At 46.5% G+C, this 22,438-nt stretch overlaps 1 protein-coding gene across 2 annotated transcripts in view; it reads left to right on the top strand.

Annotated features, from left to right (window-relative positions):
• The window catches only part of OVCH1 (ovochymase 1), a 1,177,845-nt gene that overhangs the window by 181,163 nt on the left and 974,244 nt on the right, over positions 1-22,438 (top strand). For both annotated transcript variants that reach the window (XM_069228188.1, XM_069228187.1), the window contains exon 6: positions 15,777-15,872. In XM_069228188.1, the coding sequence (XP_069084289.1) occupies positions 15,777-15,872 (96 nt within the window). The remainder of the gene's footprint in view (positions 1-15,776; positions 15,873-22,438) is intronic.

Here is a 22,438-nt window from a genome sequence, read left to right as displayed (position 1 = left end):
TAGTTCTATATGTGTGACTTGTCTTTATATTCCTATGCTAACACTAGCAGCCTGTCCTGGTTTTAATAACCCGGCATTTTTATAATTAGTGGAAATAAAATGTGGCCTGAACCTCAGAGTGGATACCAAGATTGTCACCGGTGAAAACTCCCAATATTTGTGCAACTTATCCCTCACCTTTTGCACAGGTATGATCCACACACTGCTCAGTTTCAGTGGTTGCAGGTAGGGCCCACTGGAGCCTCGGAGCAAAACTTTGGGCTCGGCACTTATTTTATTATTTATTTACAAGTTAAGAGCTAGATCCAGCTAATGTATTTTGCTAGACTTGTATACCTCTACACACCACAATCGCTTATAGGTACTTTGAAGATGGCACCAGTTTAGCAGAGTAAGCCATAGTGGAACTGGACTTGGTTAACCAACTGAATGACACTATGTGCCACTTCAGGCTGTAGTGGTGAGAAAATAGATGTGGGCAAGCCACTGAAAGTACAAGACAGATTTCTGATGTAGCTCACCTCAACTCCCTCTTGGACCCCTGAGCTCAATACAAGACAGCCTGTACTGAGGCTCCGGCCTACCACCCCTGCTAGAAGCCAAGAATGAAAGTCAAAGTATTAACCTTTGCTGTAAAACAAGTGAGAAATGACTTTCTAGGGTGTAAATTGCACAATGTGCAACTACAGAAATTAAGATCAATCCAAGCTTCCTCTCTTTACCCAATAGTGTGATTCTGGACAAAGACTGTTCCAACGTGGCACATTTTTCTTCATTAATGCATATTTGAAAACCTTCAAAAGTGAGCTCAGGATGTGCGCTGTGCAAAAACCGACTTTGGTAAATTTATTACGCTGTAATGTTGCTCCGCATACAATAGAATGCAGGGAATATATGAAAATTGTCTAAGGGCAAAAGCTTCAACTTTATGAAAATAACAATTAAAATCGAGCCATTAGCCATTGAAGTAAAACGAATGAGAAAATGATTCCCATCTAGCTTCTAACCTGGATAATTTGAAAGTGCGAAGCATGGGATCACTCTAGACTTCCCTGCTTGACCAAACTATGATCCCAGGCAAATATTTTATTTACCTGTTCTGCCTTTTTCTGCATTATGACATATAAGAACACCTTTAAGTGAGTTTATTATGAGTACAATATAAAAACATCTTGCGTTTTATTTAATAAGGCTTAATGTTTCTGCACCTTTAACAATATGGGACACACATGACAACTGACTTGCTTCTCAGAGTTCACTAATGGGGTTATCGCAATAGAGTGGGAAGGAATGTTTTTAAATAGAAGTTTTAAAACAGTTTTAATACATGCTTCTCAATGCTGTGATGTGATATGTAATGTAAAATGCTTCTGGTTTCAGGAATCAAGTAATAAATTCAAACCATAAACGTTTGATGAAAAACAGGAGAAAGATTTCCATTTAGTTGCTTATTTAAGTTCCACCATGTGTAACAATAAAACATGGGACCGAGCTCAGCTTCCATGTTTGACACATTGTGTGATCCTAGACAAAGATTTGATTTCCTCAGGTCTTCTTCTTTTCTACATTAACGAATGAGAGAATACCTTCAAATATGTGAGTTTAGGATGTGTGCTGTGCAAAAACCTTGTGTTTGTTTTAAACTTCATCCTAGAAACATTTCTGCCCGCCACCCAACAATATAAGGGAACACTAAGCATCAAGACAAGTGGTGTGTCCTTTAGATCAACTTCATAGCCTATTAAATCAATCAGTTTTATTACATTTCTCTCAATGTGATGGCATAATCTAACCGTTTTAAGGTGAACCGGTTAAACCTTCAACATGGTTAACAAATGCACAGTTTTGAATCATGAAGAGGTTTTATCATATTTTTACATCCCTGCAGACATTTTCATGGCTCTCTGCTTGTGCTTGGCAGGCTAGTCCCTGTTCGTTTATTGGCTCACTCACCTCTGAGAAAAGAGCCCTTTCTGTTTATTTGTTTGTATTTTTTTTTTTTTTTGTATTCACGTCTGACTTCAAGAGCAGCAGACATTTGCTCACCAGTCGCTGAGGACCCCTGCAAGTTGATTCTTTGTTTGCCTGGAGGGCCCTCACTACCTGTAGCTACCATGGTCACTGGAGCTCGAAGCATTACCAAGTAGGTGCTGGCGGAGAGCTTCAAGTGCTAGGATGCAAGATCTTGTAATGCTCGGGCCCCGAAATGGGCAGCTCTGTGCCAACAGGGAGCCTAAAAGGGATGGTGCATGCTAAAGGGGATGGTGCATGCTAAAGGGGAGGCAACACTGGCAGGAAGGTGGCAGGTGGCGTGCTGCAGATGTGGGCCAGGCGGCATGTGCATTAATAGCATCACCAGCTTTGGGTCCTGCAGAGCAACTAAGGGAAGCTGTTCCCACTCTAAGCAGCGCAGCACACATGCACAGGGGGTGCACTTGGAGAATGATTTCATTGTAGGCTATCAGAGCCACAACCACTCCTGCCTCTCATGTCAGTTTATTTCCTGACTCAAAAGTAAACGTGCATGATTGTACTGCCACTTCCCCACTCAGGAGACTAGTCACCACCCAGTCTCTGTCCCTTACTGAACCCACAGAGCAATCTAAGAACACCTCCAAAAAGATAATAAAAATAATGTGCAAAGAAAACAAACGCAAGTACAAAGCCGGTACTGTTTGGGGTATGGGGGCACAAACGTATAGGCTGGCCTGGCCCTGCTGGGTTAATAGCTACGGCCCTATTAACCCCCAGGGGGTCATTCCGAGCCATACCCAACCTGCCACCTGACCACTGGTGCAGTGAGGACACCGCTGGCCCTGTTCCAACTTCACCACAGGGCCTTAAAATTGACGCCGGCTCAGAATTGAGCTGGCACCAATGTGGCAGTGCAGTGGTTGCAGCAGCACCAGTCACGCATTTCACTGCCCGTAATTTGGGCAGTGAAATGCGTGACTGGGCTGTGCAGGGGGCCCCGGCACCCCCATTCAGCCAGTTTTTCCACAGCGGTGTGAACCGCCATGGAAAGGCTGGCGGAATGGAACTCGTAATCCGGCAGGCAGCGCTGCCCTGGCGGATTACAGCCACCGGGACCGCCAGGCTGGAGGCTGTCTCCAGCCTGGTGGTATTACAGTGACGTTTCGGCGGCAGTCCGAATTTGGCAGATCGGACCACCACTGCTGCGGCGGTCTGATGACGGGTGTTCTGCTAGGAATTCCTCAAATGGGAAAACAACTTAAGGTAATTGGTAACACATGAAGCAAAATTGAATAAAGATGCGAGCAAAATTACACACTTCACCTATTTTAATGTATATTTATTTTCTTTGTATTCAAAATTCTTTGTTTTTGGAAAATGGTGAGACTGCTTCGACAGCATATGTGCTCCAGAGTGACCAAGCAGTGCAAAAAACAAAGTAATAAGAACAATTTCAACAAGAGGCAGCCACAGTTTTGAATTAATGATCACCAATACAAGTTTGCAGTATTTCACTGTCCAACCTTCTGTGAATGGGTGTTGCCTCAATCCTATGTCAACAACTTCATCAGTACTCCTAATTGGACGACACCTAGACCTATGTGATTCAAGGTCAAATCAAAATTAAATTCTTAATTCTCAGCCTTGATTGCTATTGTATGACCGGAGGCCTAGCACAGCTCTATGGAGAAACTTTAAATCAGATGTGCATCAGGAACTCCCTGCAAACACAACTCTGCTAAAAGGTTTTAATGCACGCGGACACCTCCTGATGAATGAGAAACAGCACTTATTAAATGTAATGGGGTTACATAATATTCAATGGGAGAAGATGGCCTTCCACTTTTGATAAACAAATGTAGGAGTTTTTCACACCAGGGCATGTACGCCTTAAACCCACATCCTGCTTTTTAAATACAAAGCTCCCGTCCTTATGAGCCCTTAGGACCTACTTTAGGGGTGACATATGTATTAAAAAAGGAAGGTTTAGGCCTAGAAAAATATTTCTTTTGCCAGGTCGAAATTGCAGCTTAACACTGTGGCTGTGGCAGGCCTGAGATATATTTTGAAGTGTTAATTTAGTATTGGGTGACGCAATGAATGCTGTAGGCCCACAAGTAGCATTTAACTTTTTAGGTCCTGAGTATATGCAGTACCACTTCTTTATGTACTTACCAATAAGTTAAATGTGCCAGTCTGGCCAATTGTATCATGTTTAAGATAGTGAGTCCAAACACATGATCATCGGTTAGCAGTGTAAAGTGCATGGAATACTATTGCCAACAAAAACAAATTCAGAAAACAAGAAGTTCGAAGGCAAAGTTTGAGGAAAGACTACCCAAAGAATGCCAGGCCTGTCACTTGCAATCTGTAGCATGCATGTTGTCATCAAACTTTTTAAGTGAAAAATACAGGCGTACTAAACTGGTCGAACCCATTTTGCAACTCTAATTCAAAGGATGATCGTTTATTCCCTAACGTAAGAACTATCAAAATACTTAACCCATTATTTGACTGTGATTTAGGTCATTAAAGAGAGTAGTTTTGCCTTCAGTCTACATGTTGCCTCTAGAAACGGGTTGTTCCTACAGAAATATCTTTGCAAAAACCTCTAATAGGTTAGTTTGAGGAAACTTTGTTTTCCACTTCTAAATATAGAACTGGGGCAAGATGTTTTGCGGATAGGGAAATCTCAATCGGCACGTTTAGCTATCTATGGGAATTATGTGCCAGGACTATGCATGTGGCATAAATCAATTACCTAATGTAGGAGGCTGCTTGGCTTCAGCATACCCAAATAAGCAATGGGGGAGGGTTACAGACATTGCTAATGTGCTAACATGCAGCCATGTACACTGTAGTCAAAGCTACAGTGCCAAAATGTTAAACGATTGGTTAGTCCTATTTCTGACAGACATTTTCCATTCTGTGGAATCTTAAACTTGTCTTCAATCTTAAATCAACATCTGTAGGAGGCTGGCCTGGCTTGTAGTGGGTACCAAGGGGTACTTACACTCTGTACCAGGTCCAGTTATCCCTTATTAGTGGAGAAGAGGTGTCTAGCAGCTTAGGCTGATAGAAAATGGTAGCTTAGCAGAGCAGCTTAGGCTGAACTAGGAGATGTGTGAAGCTCCTACTATACCACTGGTGTCATATGCACAATATCATAAGAAAACACAATACACAGATATACTAAAAATAAAGGTACTTTATTTTTATGACAATATGCCAAAAGTATCTCAGTGAGTACCCTCAGTATGAGGATAGCAAATATACACAAGATATATGTACACAATACCAAAATATGCAGTAATAGCAATAGAAAACAGTGCAAACAATGTATAGTCACAATAGAATGCAATGGGAGCACATAGGGATAGGGGCAACTCAAACCATATACTCTAGAAGTGAAATGTGAACCATGTATGGACCCCAAACCTATGTGAGCTCGTAGAGGGTCGCTGGGACTGTAAGAAAACAGTGAGGGTTAGAAAAATAGCCCACCCCAAGACACTGAAAAGTGGGTGCAAAGTGCACCTAAGTTCCCCAGAGAGCACAGAAGTCGTGATAGGGGAATTCTGCAAGAAAGACCAACACCAGCAATGCAACAACGATGGATTTCCAGACGAGAGTACCTGTGGAACAAGGGGACCAAGTCCAAGAGTCACGATCAAGTCGGGAGTGGGCAGATGCCCAGGAAATGCCAGCTGTGGGTGCAAAGAAGCTGCCACTGGATGGTAGAAGCTGTAGATTCTGCAAGAACAAAGAGGGCTAGAAAGTTCCCCTTTGGAGGATGGATGTCCCACGTCGTGAAGAAGCTTGCAGAGGTGTTTTCGTGCAGAAAGACCGCAAACAAGCCTTGCTAGCTGCAAGGGTCGCAGTTAGGGTTTTTGGATGCTGCTGTGGCCCAGGAAGGACCAGGATGTCACCAATTGCATGAGGAGACAGAGGGGGTGTCCAGCAAGACCGAGAGCCCACTCAGAAACAAGCAGCACCCGCAGAAGTGCCGGAACAGGCACTATGAAGTGGAGTGAACCGGAGCTCACCCGAAGTCACAAAAGAAGGTCCCACGACGCCGGAGGACAACTCAGGAGGTCGTGCACTGCAGGTTAGAGTGCCGGGGAACCAGGCTTGGCTGTGCACAAAGGAAATCCTGGAAGAGTGCACAGGAGCCAGAGCAGCTGCAAATCACACAGTACCCAGCAATGCAGTCTAGCGTGGGGAGGCAAGGACTTAGCTCCACCAAACTTGGACTGAAGAGTCACTGGACTGTGGGAGTCACTTGGACAGAGTTGCTGAGTTCAAGGGACCTCGCTCGTCGTGCTGAGAGGCGACCCAGAGGACCGGTGATGCAGTTCTTTTGTGCCTGCGGTTGCAGGGGGAAGATTCAGTCGACCCACGGGAGATTTCTTCTGAGCTTCTAGTGCAGAGAGGAGGCAGACTACCCCCACAGCATGCACCACCAGGAAAACAGTCGAGAAGGCGGCAGGATCAGCGTTACAAGGTCGCAGTAGTCGTCTTTGCTACTTTGTTGCAGTTTTGCAGGCTTCCAGCTCGGTCAGCAGTTGATTCCTTGGCAGAAGGTGAAGAGAGAGATGCAGAGGAACTCTGAGCTCTTGCATTCGTTATCTAAAGAATTCCCCAAAGCAGAGACCCTAAATAGCCAGAAAAGGAGGTTTGGCTACCTAGGAGAGAGGATAGGCTAGCAACACCTGGAGGAGCCTATCAGAAGGAGTCTCTGACGTCACCTGCTGGCCCTGGCCACTCAGAGCAGTCCAGTGTGCCAGCAGCACCTGTTTCCAAGATGGCAGAGGTCTGGAGCACACTGGAGGAGATCTGAGCACCTCCCAGGGGAGGTACAGGTCAGGGGAGTGGTCACTCCCCTTTCCTTTGTCCAGTTTCGCGCCAGAGCAGGGCTGGGGGATCCCTGAACCGGTGTAGACTGGCTTATGCAGAGATGGGCACCATCTGTGCTCATCAAAGCATTTCCAGAGGCTAGGGGAGGCTACTCCTTCCCAGCCCTAACACCTTTTTCCAAAGGGAGAGGGTGTAACACCCTCTCTCTGAGGAAGTCCTTTGTTCTGCCTTCCTGGGCCAAGCCTGGCTGGGCCCCAGGAGGGCAGAAACCTGTCTGAGGGGTTGGCAGCAGCTGCAGTGAAACCCCGGGAAAGGTAGTTTGGCAGTACCCGGGTCTATGCTAGAGACCCGTGGGATCATGGGATTGTCTCACCAATGCCAGGATGGCATTAGGGGGGCAATTCAATGATCTTAGACATGTTACATGGCCATATTCGGAGTTACCATTGTGAAGCCATACATAGGTAGTGACCTATGTATAGACCACGCGTGTAATGGTGTCCCCGCACTCACAAAGTCCGGGGAATTTGCCCTGAACAATGTGGGGGCACTTTGGCTAGTGCCAGGGTGCCCACACACTAACTTAGCAACCAACCTTTACCAGGTAAAGGTTAGACATATAGGTGACTTATAAGTTACTTAAGCGCAGTGGTAAATGGCTGTGATATAACGTGGACGTTATTTCACTCAGGCTGCGGTGGCAGGCCTGTGTAAGAATTGTCAGAGCTCCCTATGGGTGGCAAAAGAAATGCTGCAGCCCATAGGGATCTCCTGGAACACCAATACCCTGGGTACCTCAGTAGCATATACTAGGGAATTATAAGGGTGTTCCAGTATGCCAATGTGAATTGGTGAAATTGGTCACTAGCCTGTTAGTGACCATTTGTACAGAGAGAGCATAACCACTGAGGTTCTGGTTAGCAGAGCCTCAATAAGACAGACAGGCATCACACAGGGAACACATACATATAGGTCACAAACTTATGAGCACTGGGGTCCTGGCTAGCAGGGTCCCAGTGACACATAACAAACATACTGAAAACATAGGGTTTTCACTATGAGCACTGGGCCCTGGCTGGCAGGATCCCAGTGAGACAGTGAAAACACCCTGACATACACTCACAAACAGGCCAAAAGTGGGGGTAACAAGGCTAGAAAGAGGCTACTTTCTCACATCTACCAACAATAAAGGGTCCAGAATGTCTCTATTTGATGTCTAATAGAATTTTAAATCCTATTGTGACATAATTGAAAATATGACACCTTTAAATAAGTAAAGTGTAAGTGTGCTATCAAGGGTACAAGGCTCAGTTGTGTAATGATATTTAATAAGTGAAGGTTAGGCTACGTTGCATGTTTCAGTGGAAACAGCAATGTGCTGTGCCTTGTGTGTGTGTGTGTGTGTGTGTGTGTGTGTAAAAGTCAGTTTGCTGTGGGCTAGGGGCCAGCTAAAAATGGCATCTTGTAATTGGATGTTAGCAATTGAAAGCTGATTTTTAGTACGATGTCACAGGAATATTTTACAGACAAAGCTAAACTCTGCCCTTCTATGAACCGAAATCGATTTGCCTACACAAAGCATTCTGCAGTGTTTGTGTTTTTTTTTTTTTTTTTTTTTTTTTTTTTTAAATAGGTTCTCTCCAAAACCTTTCAATTTCCCTCCTAATTGGTAGTCTGCAGTGGGGCTTTTGGCTCATTGTTTCTTGTAGGACGGCAGAGAGAATTTGAGTAAAGGTACCTGGGATTCCCAAGCTGCCACCTGTGAAGGGAACAGCGGGAGAGTTGACTGTTGATTCGCAAACGAGCCTGGCCTGCTGTTATGCAAGACTCATCTAAAGCACACAGTCTGGAAAGTTTGTAAGATACCTGAGAAATATTAGTATTCATCACCCATCTCAGGACAATAGGGGAGTGCCGCGGATGGGCGGTTTAATATAATGGGTAGAAGGCTGTCCCTGAGAGAGAAGCCTGGTCAGACTTATAACTAAACTTGGAGCTGAATCTGGAAGTCCCTCTTCATATCAAAAGCTTTTGCCATATAATGCAGGTAATACTGCAAAATTAAGGTGAAGAGACAGTGAGGAGTTTATTTTCATAGGTTGCCAGGGAGCCGACAATCATCATTGAATAACCACTATAAAGTAAGTCTCTGACCACATAGATGCTAGAATAGAAACAAAGATGTCTTGGAAAGGTACATCTTTAATATCCTTTGAAGAGGACCATCATTTACTTCAGCTGTCCGTGAATTGCTGCTTACCAGAGTGAATCTCTGGGTGACAAGTGCAAGTCCTGTGCTACAGAAAGGCCAAATGGGGTTCCAGAGCTTATTGAGACGTACCTACTTCTGAGCTACTTTTCTTACAGCTGGAAAGACTGGGAAGTGTCAGGGTATAAACTGCATAGGCAAACAGGACTAGTGGAAATTGTACTTTTGGCTATGGTCCTGATTGGGTGTATGAGAAACCTTTCTCCCATTTGCATTACGGCATGGTACCCAAAACATTTTACTTGAAACTGTGGCTAAATGGAGTTTCCTGGGAGACATTAACCACTCCTCCTTATAGTTGTGACATAAACATGTTTTCAACCCCCAAAGGACCACTGCCTGATGCTGAGACAACCTTAAAAGATGTGACCTTTTTGTAATCCGTTTTCTAGGTTTGTCTTGTTTGGAGCTTTTGAGCACAAATTACTAAACCTTGTGGAGACATCTTTGTCTAAAGCACCCAGTCTTGGTGGAGGAAATACAGCTTCGAAGAAAGACTTTAGGTCTGAGGATAAGTGTTAGAAATGGGGTCTTTGTTTCACAGTCAGGTTACCCCCTGTTCAAGCAAGGACCCTCACTCTAGTCAGGGTAAAAGAGAATCACCCTCAGCTAACCCCTGAATACCCCCTTGGTAGCTTGGCAGGAGCAGTAGGCTTAACTTTAGAGTGCTAGGTGTAAAGTATTTGTACCAACACACACAGTAACTCAATGAAAACACTACAAAATGACACATTTCCTTTTTTTCTAAACTGGTGTTCTCTAAACAAAACAAGACCAAAACGACAAAAATATGACATATACAAGTCAAGTTATGAGTTTTTAAAGATTAAACTAAAAAATAGCGCTTAGAAACACAATGTTTCATTGAGGTGTTGACACAGCATCGTGACTGAGTCGCTCCCAGCAAGCTGACACCAGCGGTGCTGGACACGGAGTTGCGTAGACCCCCAAGTACAGTACCTTTGAAGAGTGAAAAAAAGTCGATGCGCGAAGTCGGGGATCGCGGCGTCTGTGCGAAACGTTGAATCTGCGCACTTCGAGTGGCGTCTGTCACGACGTGGTGCGGCGACTTCTACGGAGTCGCGGACTTCAGCGGGGCTACAGCGGCATCAGGCCTGCGAAGGTCATCGCGTTCCAACGAAGATCACGGAGTCTGTTGTAGGTGGCGTCCCCGGATTCAGCAGGGGTGTCGATCCGAAGTCGATTTCCTTGGATTTCCACCAGCTTTCCTTTCAAGGGCCCCGGGACTGGATAGGGCACCACTTGTCAGAGCAGGAGTCTCTCCAGAGACTCCAGGTGCTGGCAGAGATGTCTTTGCTGTCCCTGAGACTTGAAACAAGAGGCAAGCTCTAAATCAAGCTCTTGGAGATTTCTTCACAAGATGGAAGGCACACAAAGTCCAGTCTTCGCCCTCTTACTCTGGCAGAAGCAGCATCTGCAGGATAGCTCCACAAAGCTCAGTCACAGGCAGGGCAGCACTGGTCTTCAGCTCTTCTCCAGGCAGAGGTTCCTCTTAATGTCCAGAAGTGATCTAAAGTCTGTGGTTTTGGGTGCCCTTGTTATACCCAATTTCTCCTTTGAAGTAGGCCTACTTCAAAGTAAAGTCTCTTTTCAATGTGAAATCCTGCCTTGCCCAGGCCAGCCCCCAGACACTCACCAGGGGGTCTGAGACTGCATTGTGTGAGGACAGGCACAGCCCTTTCAGGTGTAAGCGACCACACCCCCCTCCCTCCTAGCACAGATGGCTCTTCAGGAAATGCAGACTACACCCCAGCTCCTTTTGTGTCACTGTCTAGTGTGAGGTGCAACCAGCCCAACTGTCAAACTGACCCAGACAGGGAATCCACAAACAGGCAGAGCCACAAAAATGGTATAAGCAAGAAAATGCTCACTTTCTAACAGTGGCATTTTCAAACACACAATCTTAAAATCAACTTTACTAAAATATGTATTTTTAAATTGTGAGCTCATAGACCCCAAACTACTGATGTCCATCCGCTCCCAAAGGGAATCTACACTTTAATCAGATTTAAATGTAGCCCCCAGATTAACCTATGAGAGGGACAGGCCTTGCAACAGTGAAAAACGAATTTAGCAATATTTCACTGTCCGGACATATAAAACACATTACTATGGGGGTCATTCTGATCCTGGCGGCCAGTGACCGCCAGGGTCACCGACCACGGGAACACCACCAACAGGCTGGTGGTGCTCCCAAGGGCATTCTGACCGCGGCGGTTCAGCCGCGGTCAGAAAGGGTAAACCGGCGGTCTCCCGCCGGTTTACCGCTGCCCCATTGAATCCTCCATGGCGGCGGAGCGTGCTCCGCCGCCATGGGGATTCAGACACCCCCTACCGCCATCCTGTTCATGGCGGGAAACCCGCCATGAACAGGATGGCGGTAGGGGGTGCCGCGTGGCCCCGTAAGAGGGCCCCACAAAGTATTTCAGTGTCGTCTTTGCAGACACTGAAATACGCGACGGGTGCAACTGCACCCGTCGCACCCCTGCAACTACGCCGGCTCAATTCTGAGCCGGCGTCCTCGTTGCAGGGGCATTTCCGCTGGGCCGGGAGGCGCTCTTTTGGAGAGCGCCCGCCGGCCCAGCGGAAATGTTTGAATGGCTGCCGCGGTCTTTTGACCGCGGTGCGGTCATTTGTCGGCGGTACCTTGGCGGACGGCGTCCGCCAAGGTCTGAATGACCCCCTATATGTCCTACCTTAACCATACACTCACCCTGCCCTTGGGGCTACCTAGGGCCTACCTTAGAGGTGCCTGACATGTATGAAAGGAGAAGGTTTCGGCCTGGCGAATGGGTACACTGGCCAAGTCGAATTTACAGTTAAAACTGCACACAAACATTGCAGTGGCAGGTCTGAGACATGATTACAGAGCTACTTATGTGGGTGGCACAACCAGTGCTGCAGGCCCACTAGTAGCATTTGATTTACAGGCCCTGGCACCTCTAGTGCACTTTACTAGGGACTTATTAGTGAATCAAATATGCCAATCATGGATAAACCAATCGCATACAATTTACACAGAGCATATGCACTTTAGCCCTGGTTAGCAGTGGTAAAGTGCTCGGAGTTCAAAAGCCAAAAGCAACAGGTCAGAAAAAATTAGGAGGCAGGAGGCAAGATTGGGGATGACCCTGCATAAGCAAAAAAGTCCAACAATAAGTGTTTACCAGTTCAAACAGTTTGACTATGCTCTGCAGGGAAAGGTGCCTATGTCTAGTCTACAACATCAAGGATTACATTAACTTATTAGGCTTTCTGTTTTTTCTTTATGAAAAAAAAATATATATATATAAAAAAATGTAATTAAAATTTCTCAACTCATGGTCTATCATTTTAATTGCTACATTTTATTAAATTTACTAAACTAATTCTGGGAGTTTTATTTGACTACTTTTGTTGACCTTAATGTGGCTATGGTGCTGCTAAATAGATGCATTTTCTGAGGGAAGTCTGCAGCATGTCAAAGTACATCTTGGATTCCACACAGCAGCCTGATATGCTAGTTTGTTTTCCTTTGTGGGACCCTCCTCTTAAGTATTGATCCTGTTTGGCAGAAACTGACCTGTGTAATGCTAGTTGTTGTTGTTCATTGCATAACTAGAATCAGCCATTTGATATAGCGCAGCACTGTCACCCCTAGGGGTATCTGGGTGCTTGGGTAGCCGCTTCAGAGTGGAACAGCCACGTCTTGAGTCTCTTTCTGAAATCTGACCGGGAGTGGGCCATTCTGATCTGGAGGGGCAGGCTGTTCCAGTATTTGGTTGCTATGTGAGAGAAGCAGTGGCCTCCGCTGTGGCTGTGCTGGATGCAGAGAGATGCGGGGGATGTGTGAGGTTGTGACGCAAAGGAGTCTGGAGAGGACTTGGAAGTTCAGGAGCTGGTCGGTGTAGGCCAGGCCGATGTTATGTAGTGCTTTGTAGATGAGTGAGGATCTTGATGCAGCATCTCTTCTGGATGGGAAGCCAGTGGAGTTGTTTGAGGGGGTGTGATGCTTGCTTATTTGAGAAGGTCCAGGATGAGGCTGGTGATCTGAAGAGTTTGGCATCTTTTGAGAAGGTGGAAGGAAATTCCGGCATAGAGCACGTTGCCATAGTTGAGGCAGCTGGTGATCAGGGTGTGCATTACTGTTTTTCTGGAGTCTGTAGGGGTCCACCTGAAGGTGCGGTGGGCATTTGGAGGATATAGAAGCAGGGGGTGGCAGAGATTACCTGTTTCTCTATGGATAGTTGGTTGTTGAGAATGATTCTGAGATTGCACGTATGGTCTGATGGGGTTGGAGTGGGTCCAAATTCTGTAGGCAACCAACTGTAGTCCCAGATGGAGGTGTTACTGAAGATCAGGACCTCCATTTTGTCAGTAGTTAGCTGGAGGCATCCATATCATCTATGCTGCTTCAGTCATGGCATTGGGGAAACTGGTTTTGGTGTTGAGTGGGTCCTGTCAGTGAGAGGATCAATTTGTGTCATCTGGGTAGAAGATGTTAAGTCCATGTGATCTGACAATGTGTGCAAAGGAGGGTCATGTAGCTGTTGAAATGGGTGGGACTGAGGGAGGGTTCCCCGGGGTATGCAGAAGTTGATGTTATTTGGTGCAGAGGTGAAGTGGGGAAGGTAGATGCTGAGTGCAGCCTGAGATGAACGATGCGATCCATTTGAGGATGTTTTGATAAGTACCTCGGTCATGGATTCTGTTGAAGAGGATATAGTGGGACACTGTCGATTGCTGCAGAGATCGAGGAGGATCAGGGCCACTGATTCCCCTCTGTCAGTGTCCTGATGTCATCCATGACTGTTAAGAGTGCAGTTTCAGTGCTGTGGTTTGTTTGAAAGCCAGATTGTGATGGGTTGAAGGTGGTTTTGTTCGAAGTGTTCCATGAGCTCTTGGCTTATTGCCTACTCAAGAACATTTCAGGAAGGAGAGTAGGGAGATGGGTCTGTAGTCCTTGAGGTCATTGTTCAGCAGAGGGTTGGCGGGGGGGGGTGACCTCAGTGTGCTTCCATTGGTTGGGTAAGAATGCCATGGAGATTGAGGTGTTGAGGATGTTGGCAAGTTTACTGATGACGCTGGAGCCAAGGTTGAGGAGCCGGTGGAGGCAGCGGCCAGTGGGGGGCCCCCCTCAGTGGATGGAGGCCATGATGGCTGCTGTGGTCTGTTCTGTGATTGGGGGGGCGGGGGGGGGGAAGAAACCAGGTGTTTATTCGAGTGGCAAGTGGGCATTGATTACTAGCAGTTGGCTGGGCGTGGATGGCTGGGGTTCGAAGTCCTTGTATATGGCAGAACGCTTGTTGTGGAAGTAGTCTGAGTCACAGAGCTCCTGGGATGGGTGGCTGGTGGTCTCTGTGGCTGTAGGGTTGGCAAACTCCTTGATTTGGAAGATTTATTTTGTGTTTTTGGATGCGGAGTGGAATCTGGCAGTGAGTGCTTCTTTCTTGGTTGATTTGATGAGGTTTTAAGTACGGACTTGTTTCTCTAGTCATTGGAAATTGTGTTTGAGCACTAGTGTACAGCATGCTGTTCTGGTAGTGTTGGAGTCTTTGGCTGGCTTGACCTTTCTTACTAGTTTACCTATCCATAAACTGCAATTTTGGAACTATTACAGATGAGATAAGGGGTCAAATCATCATATATGTCGAGCAAAAATGTTAAGGAGCAGTTATGGGTGATCTGAATTTGCAGGATGTAATTTATGCCACCAAAGCATTGGAATAGTCCGAAAAGTGGATGAAATCTTTGAATAAAGAGAGCAAATGTCATTTGAGTATGTGTAGTGTGAAGAGTGGAAGTTCACATGGGAGTGGACAAAATGCGTACAAAAGACCTGAAAGAAGTCATTATTGTATGTGACAGCACAAAGCATGCACAGTCATCTCCTCTGTCCTCCACTGGGCAAAGAATGTAAAAAATGTGGGCTCATACGACGTTTTGCATTAGTATGTAAGGACTTACTACTTTTTTTTTTTTTCTTAACAATGTCAACACTTCTTCTAGAGGGAAGGTTTCATGTGTGAGTTAAGACTGGAATAGTAACGGAGAGGGTGGAAACATCATGGGCCTAGTTTTGTCTATTAAAGAGTTTGGTGAAGGTGATATTAAGCAAGGTGAAAAACAGTCCAAGTGTGTATTTTGGGTTATGAATGTGGAACTAGTACTCATCGAGAGGTGGAGAAAAGTAGAATGTGATCCTCCTGTAAAGTTAAATGATTATATTTGACTCTTGTGATTTCTTGTTTAGGCCTGCATTCAAGGGAGAATGTTATATTTCATACATGTAAATGTGCATACATTTGTTTATGTTCAAGGTGTAGTTTCTGTTTTGTTGCTATGGGGGGGGATTCTGCATTCTATGTAATCGAGCAGTTGGGTAGAAGACCTGATACATGGTAGTCCTATAGTACTGTCAAAGTATTTCTTTCAATACTTCTGCATCCTGGATTTAACATGTGGCCTTCCAAAAAGTGCTATTTAAAAAAAAAAAAAAAAAATCCACATTTCAAGCATTTTCCCTCATCTCATGCAGACATACCACTTTTCGCTATAGGATATATTTGGCTAATTCAGCCTTCCTCACTTTCATAAGGAGCTTGGAACACAATCAGACCACTAAGACCACTCTAAAAATCTGGGTTTGATGTCCTTCTTTCCCTTCCTCCTTTAGGTACGTATGCACAACCCATCTGCCTTCCACATTCAGATGACCGATTTGAGGTTGGAATGCTCTGTGTCGTCAGTGGTTGGGGACTGACAAGCGAGGGTAAGTACTGAAGCACGTTTGACAATTCGCAAATTGCTCTTTTTTTTTTCCCCTTTATTGTATGTAATTTAACTTTACTCTGGGGAAACACTTTTTCACCTCTCAATTCTTGTTGTAATGTCAAGAATATGACGGTTTTTTTCATGTATTAATCAAATAATGACAAGTAGGATCAGCACATCTGCACAAAAGTACTGGCCTGGCTTTGACAACTGGAAAACATTTACCAAATTGAAATTGGTTTCACTGTGTGTTTATTAGAACACTTTATACCATAGAGGCCATCAGGTTGTTTTGCCATTTCAGATATGCCTTGCAGGCCACTTTGTGTAATCAGAACCATGAGAACACGTTATAGGGCCAATTTAGCTTTAAATGTAAAGTGCAAAAGTTTGTCTATTTCAAATCCTTAAATCACTAAATTATGGGCTTTGAAATTAGTGCCATCTCTCCATGCAAAACAGCCAAAATACAATTTGGTTTGATACTTGTTACGTGAGCTCTTATACAAATTCTTATCTTAACTAGGGACTAAATGGTGGGGGGGGAGCTTGGCCAGGATGGTGGCCAGAGCGGACGCTGCATAAAGAGCTCTGCTCGCGGCCCGACAAATATTAGTTATATATCCAGCCCTGCGCTGTCCCAGCATCTGCCTTTTAGTGTGCTGGATGACTGACCGATCGGAGCAACAGCAAGGCCTACAACAGTAAGAGCTGACTCCTCTGGGGCCCTTAGTACAAGGCGCAGGATAAGTGGAGAATATTGGGCAGGGTTGGCACGCAGTCAAATGGAGCTGACCTGCCTCAATAGTGAAATTTGGAGATGATGGCAATAGTAGGGTTTACCCCCCCCCCCCCCCCAACATGGCTGGGAGCCTAGACTGACATTAGCCCACAGAACAGTGAGAAATAATCACGGACATCACTACAAGTATTGCCCTGGGGGAGTGAAGTGAGACTGTAGGGGACTGCTTTTACTGCCACACAGACTACCGTAGAAACAGAATTTCACAAAAGTGAAAGGAAAGATAGCGCTACTGGCAAAGCCTTTCTTGAAATTACCAGACGCAGGGACCGGCTGACAATGCAGCCCGTCCATGGAACTGGAAGGAAGGCCCCTGGGAACACCCGAACACAAACCAACGGAGTGAGGCCTGGAATGGTATAAAAGTGAGTGCTAGTACATACTCCGCTGCAGAGCGAGATAGGAGGCTGGAGTTTGGTGTGGGGTCAGGGCGGTGTGAAGAATCGCCACAGATTGGAACCACAAGTGGTCATGGTCAAACCAAGCAAGGTGCAGCAAAAGGCAGAAGGGGAGATGCCACCCTCTGCGGGAGCTACTGATGACCAGGCCATTCGCCTGCATCAGATGAATGAAACATTGCGCACTCACTCTGCACAGTTTGATAAGCTCCTGCAGAGGTGTTGGATACCAAAACATCATTAGAAGGGAAAATCGACTCAGTGGCACTGGAGGTAAATCTACTCAGAATGGATCATCGTAAACTGGTGAACAGAGTCCCCGTTAATGAGACAGCGCTTAGTACAGTTCAACCCGACATTGGTGAGATGAAAAAACAGCTACAGCAAATGGAAGCGGAGATCTCCCACCTGCAGCGCAGGCCAGAAGATGCAGAAGGCCGTTCGTGACAGAACAATGTCAGATTTCTGGGGTTCCAGGAATGGGTAGAGACACCAAAGTGTTTTTGGAACGGTGGTTGAAGGAGACAGTGCTGTTGCACAATGTGCCCTCATCGCTGGTTGTGGAACGGGCCCACTGGGTACCGGGCAGACCACCGTGCCCGGGGACTCCCCGACCATTATTTGCACATTTTCTCAACTACAGCGACAGGGACCAGATTCTTCAATGCTTTAGAGCCCTAGGCCCCATCCGAATGGACAACAATGTCATCACGGCCTATCCTGATTATACTGTGGAGGTACAACGTAAACTGGCCTCTTTCACGAGTTAAGCAATTACTATGTAAAAGCAACATCACCTATTCACTTATGTTCCCAGCACGCCTCCGGGTGATAGATGGCGAAAGGACCCTCATCTTCCCGATCCCGGAGGATGCCTAGACCTCGTTGCATGCCAAAGGTCTTGTGGACCCAACTAAGAAAGATACTAAGCAGGAAGGATGGCTCACCCCTGAAGGAGGAAAAGAACTGGGGCTGAGACACGCCTGTCAAGATCGCAAGTGGCGGAAAGTTAAGCACAAGCCTTAAAAGATGCTAATTTGTTCGCTGTGGCGCAGAGCTCCGCTCATCGAGAGGACAATTACTGACTCAAGTTCACCGCAGAGTTGCTCCAGTCCTCCTACCTCTCCGTTTATATTTTGCGCAGAACTTAGCCCACGCACAGCTGATGACATTTAAAGCCACCTTTCGCTGTGGGTTGGGTGTAATCTAGCTGGATAACCTATGGGACAGAGGAGCATCATAGTGGAACACATAGATTGGCGCATGCCTGCCCTTGTGATTGTGGGTGAGAAATGTCAACTCTTATGTTCATGTGTTACGGGTCATGCCTGCTGGCCTGCATTGTCGCACCGCCTGAAATAGACTTGGTCATCTTCACTCATATGGGCGGTGGAGCGCCTGGGACGGCACAGGAGGGCAGAATATCCGGAGTGGGCCATGAACTGCAGTCCTCACATCTTTTCCATCTATGCCTCCCTATACCCATATGGGTCTCCAAAAGGAACTAGTTCAGACAGTTGTTTCTAAAGGCACCTGTCGTGCCAAAGTGTTACAAGTTGGGCTCAGCCCCGTAAGTTCTTTTCTTTCACACTTTTTTTTTTTTCTTATATACAGCGTTTTTCATGCTCAGTGGGTGGGTTAGGTGGGGGGGGGGGGGGCGGAGGGTGCTGGGGGAGAGGGGGTGTGGATGATGGGGATTGTCGTGATATTTCCAACCCAGCATTGACGTTAATCAGCGCATGTCATGCCGCGCTCTCCTGCACTTAAACTGACATGGCTATGTATAATATCTTGAAATGGAATATGCGGAGCATGGCTAGTGCCTCTAAGCGTTGCAGGATATACGCATATCTTAAACGACATAAATACACATAGCTATACTGCAAGAAATGCACCTCACAACATAAGACCTGAGTAGTCTTAGTAGGAAATAGCCCGGATTGGCATATGGTACCAAGACATCCGCATACGTGAAGGGGGTGTTAGTGTGGATTGCCCCAGGAGTTCCTTACACTGTAGAATGCAATAAAATAGATGAAGAGGGCAGATATGTCCAATCAGAGGGGACCCTGGATGAGAGACCACTAGTTATAGTGGAGCTATATGCCCCAAACGCAAAACAGGGTGACTTTCTGTTGTCAATCACCTCACAACTTCTACGGGATCCGTTGCTGCCAAATATATGGGGCGGTGATCTTAATTGCATGCCAAACATAGATATGGACAGATCTCACCCCCCTCCCCCACTTGAAGGCCCTAGTAGGAAAACCTCCCAGGTGCTGCAGTCTTGGATGCTAGAAAGGAGAATTAATAAAGTGTGGAGATATCTACATCCATTAGAGATGGTATATTCCTTTTTCTCCCCGGTTCATCGCATCCACACCCGAAAAGATTTGCTGCTCAGCTCTTATGGGCTGACTCACACCTTTACTAGGGCTTCATACTTGGTGAAAACCATATCCGATCACTGTCCTTTGATGGCCTCCGTTCAGTGGGGCAAAACGCTTACACGCGTCCCCACATGGTGCCTACAACCAAGCCTGTTGCTAGATCCCCCGTTTCGTACAGAACTAGCGGAGTACATTAACACTTATTGGGGAGACCGCGTCCTCACGGGCAATGGAATGGGACGCATACAAAGTGGTGGTGAGGGGCCTGTGTGTGTCGACGGCTGGGGAGGGGGGGTGCGATGCATGCTCACACGTGAGTTGCAACAGACTGAGACGGAGCTCTGTGAGGTGGAACGAGGTGTGGCGTCGGGCACAGTGAAGCTGGAAGATCTGGGTACGACACATGTGAAATGGACTGAGATCGATTCGCGTTTGCGGCAGTTTGACTGTTATTATGTAGCCCGGATGCACTCCGAGGGGGACCGCTCTAGTAGGCTGCTACTAAGTGATGAACAGCGCACACCCATAAGTGCCATTCGGCTAGAATCTGGTGTCAGTCAACACAATCAGAAATAAACAAAGCATTTAAGCAATACTATAGTACTTTGTACACGCACAACCCCCCAACCCCCTCAACCAGGTCACTTGAAGGACTTTAAGGCGCTCCACTTGACTTACCTGTCTGTGTTACAGGTGCTGGAACTGGAGAAGCCCATAGACCTGGAAGAGATTCAGCAGGCTTTATGCCAATTAGCCCACAATAAAGCTCCGGGCAGCGATGGCTTACCAGCAGAGTACTACCGTACATTTCCGCACAGTTACTTAAATCTTATCTGGAAGTATTAAATGAGGCCTTCATTGAGGGTCGGATCCCAGAATCACAATGCAAAGCGATAAGTGGTTCTCCCTAAACCGGGCCGTAGTCAACTAGACATCCGGTGGTGTCTTCCCCCTTATCACTGTTGCACTTAGACTGTAAATTATTGGGGGAGGTACTGGTGAATCGCCTCCTCCGGCTGATGCCGTCCCTGGTTCATGCGGACCAATCAGGCTTTATACCTGGTCGCAACACCTTCATTAAGATACGATGCCTATTAAGGCTCCTGGCGGAGACCCCGGAACTGGAGTATGAATGCGTAGCGGTATCATTTAGATATAGAAAAGGCATTCGATACTCTAGTCTCCTCCTTTTTAATGGAGGCACTGAGGCGCATGGGTTTCGGCAAAACATTTATGTGTTGGATAAATGTCTTATAGCAAGGTCTGAAATCAAGGGTTAAAACAGGTGGGATCATATCGGACGGCAGGGCTGTCCCCTCTCACTGTGTTGATGATTGAACCGCTGACTGCACAGCTAAGGAGTATAGCTCCAGAATGGGGCATACTAGATGGGGATGCATATTGAATAGTCTCCCTATATGCAGACGATGCACTAATATACCTGCGCTATTGCTGAGTCCCTTCCGGACTTACTGCGGCTTCTGGACTTATTTGGAGTCCTCTCTGGCTTGCATGTGAATTGTACAAAGTCCTGTCGATTTCCGATGAGACTGGTTCCGGAGTCTTGATGGCCCACGGCCTTGATATGATTTGCCATGGTGTTATACAACCCTCAAATACGTTGGGATACATTTATACCATAATGCTATGGATCTCAGACAAGGCAACCTGGGACGTGTGATCAGATCCATCAGAGGCTCCTTACCCTTTTGGTGTTCATTCCACTTGTCCCCGTTGGGGAGAGTGGCGATCGCAAAGATGATTTTCTGTGGCTATTATATCATTTTTCTTCACTACCTCTGATACTTCCTCGTGCTTTTTTTGGGACTCTGAACAGCCTGTTGACCAACTTAGTGTGGGGCAATGGATGATGTTGGGTGGCTCTAGCCAAAATATACTTACCGCTAACGCAGGGAGGACTAGGTGCCTCGCACTACGAGCTGTATTATGCAGCTGCACAGATACACTGGACTTTGTGCTGGATGCAGGACTCCCTAAGCTCAGAAGCTCGAATGGTATATGCTTCCCTGGGTTATACTCATGTGCTGTGATGGCTGCTAGACCACAGTGGCCTTTTGCACCTACTTAACATCCTGTTGAACGTAACTCGATGGAACTGGTGTTGCTACGTGTTGGAGGGGAGTCGGGCCACATTATACTCACCTAGGATTCCCCTGATGTCCATCCCGAATATCTGGAAGATGGCTGGACAGCACAGACTGTCTTCTTGGCCCACAAAGGGCATACAAACAATAGACATTTTTGAGGAAGGTAAATTCCTGTCCTATGCAGGTCTTGCGAGTCCCCACGACCTGGGCCAAGGTTGGTTTATAACATGCTGTGCTTTACACCAGCTTGTATGTGCCATATGGAAATGCGGGGAACGGGAACCCCGAAGGCCCCTACTCTACACAAACTACTAGCTGGTTTGGGCACACAGCTCAGTACATCTCGGATATATATAACTCTGCGAGCGAGCCCAGAGGTGGCTCAGGCAAAGGCGAAGGCTAGGTGGGACATGGTTCTCTCTACACCATTGACACAGCAGGCATGGAACACAGCACTTAGTTTGACACACGAAGTATCACACAATCCTTTGACTCCAATACACGCAATTTAATTACTTACATCAAACCTACCTATCCCCACATAGGCTCTGGCGTATGTCCCCACAAGCTAGCCAGGAATGCCCGAGATGTGTTGACCAAGATGCCACTTTTTCATATGACGTGGGATTGTCCTCCTGTGCTGGGGGCATGGCAAAACATAACTTCAATGACGGCTGAATGGTTGGGTCATCCGTTATCTCCCACGCCCACATCCTGTTTTACTAGGGATTGTCAGGAGGGAAACCTTTGCACACAGGTGCATTGACCTGGCGTTTGTTTTATTTAAACACCTCCTGGTGATGCAGTGGAAGGCACCAAGTGTGCCGGACACACACTGTTGGACAGGCAAGCTGTTGCACTAGGCC

The sequence above is a fragment of the Pleurodeles waltl genome, chromosome 4_1 (assembly GCF_031143425.1).
Source record: "Pleurodeles waltl isolate 20211129_DDA chromosome 4_1, aPleWal1.hap1.20221129, whole genome shotgun sequence".
NCBI lineage: Eukaryota > Metazoa > Chordata > Amphibia > Caudata > Salamandridae > Pleurodeles > Pleurodeles waltl.
The sequence above is the reverse complement of the archived record's forward strand: the minus strand, read 5'-3'. Positions and strand labels throughout refer to the sequence as shown.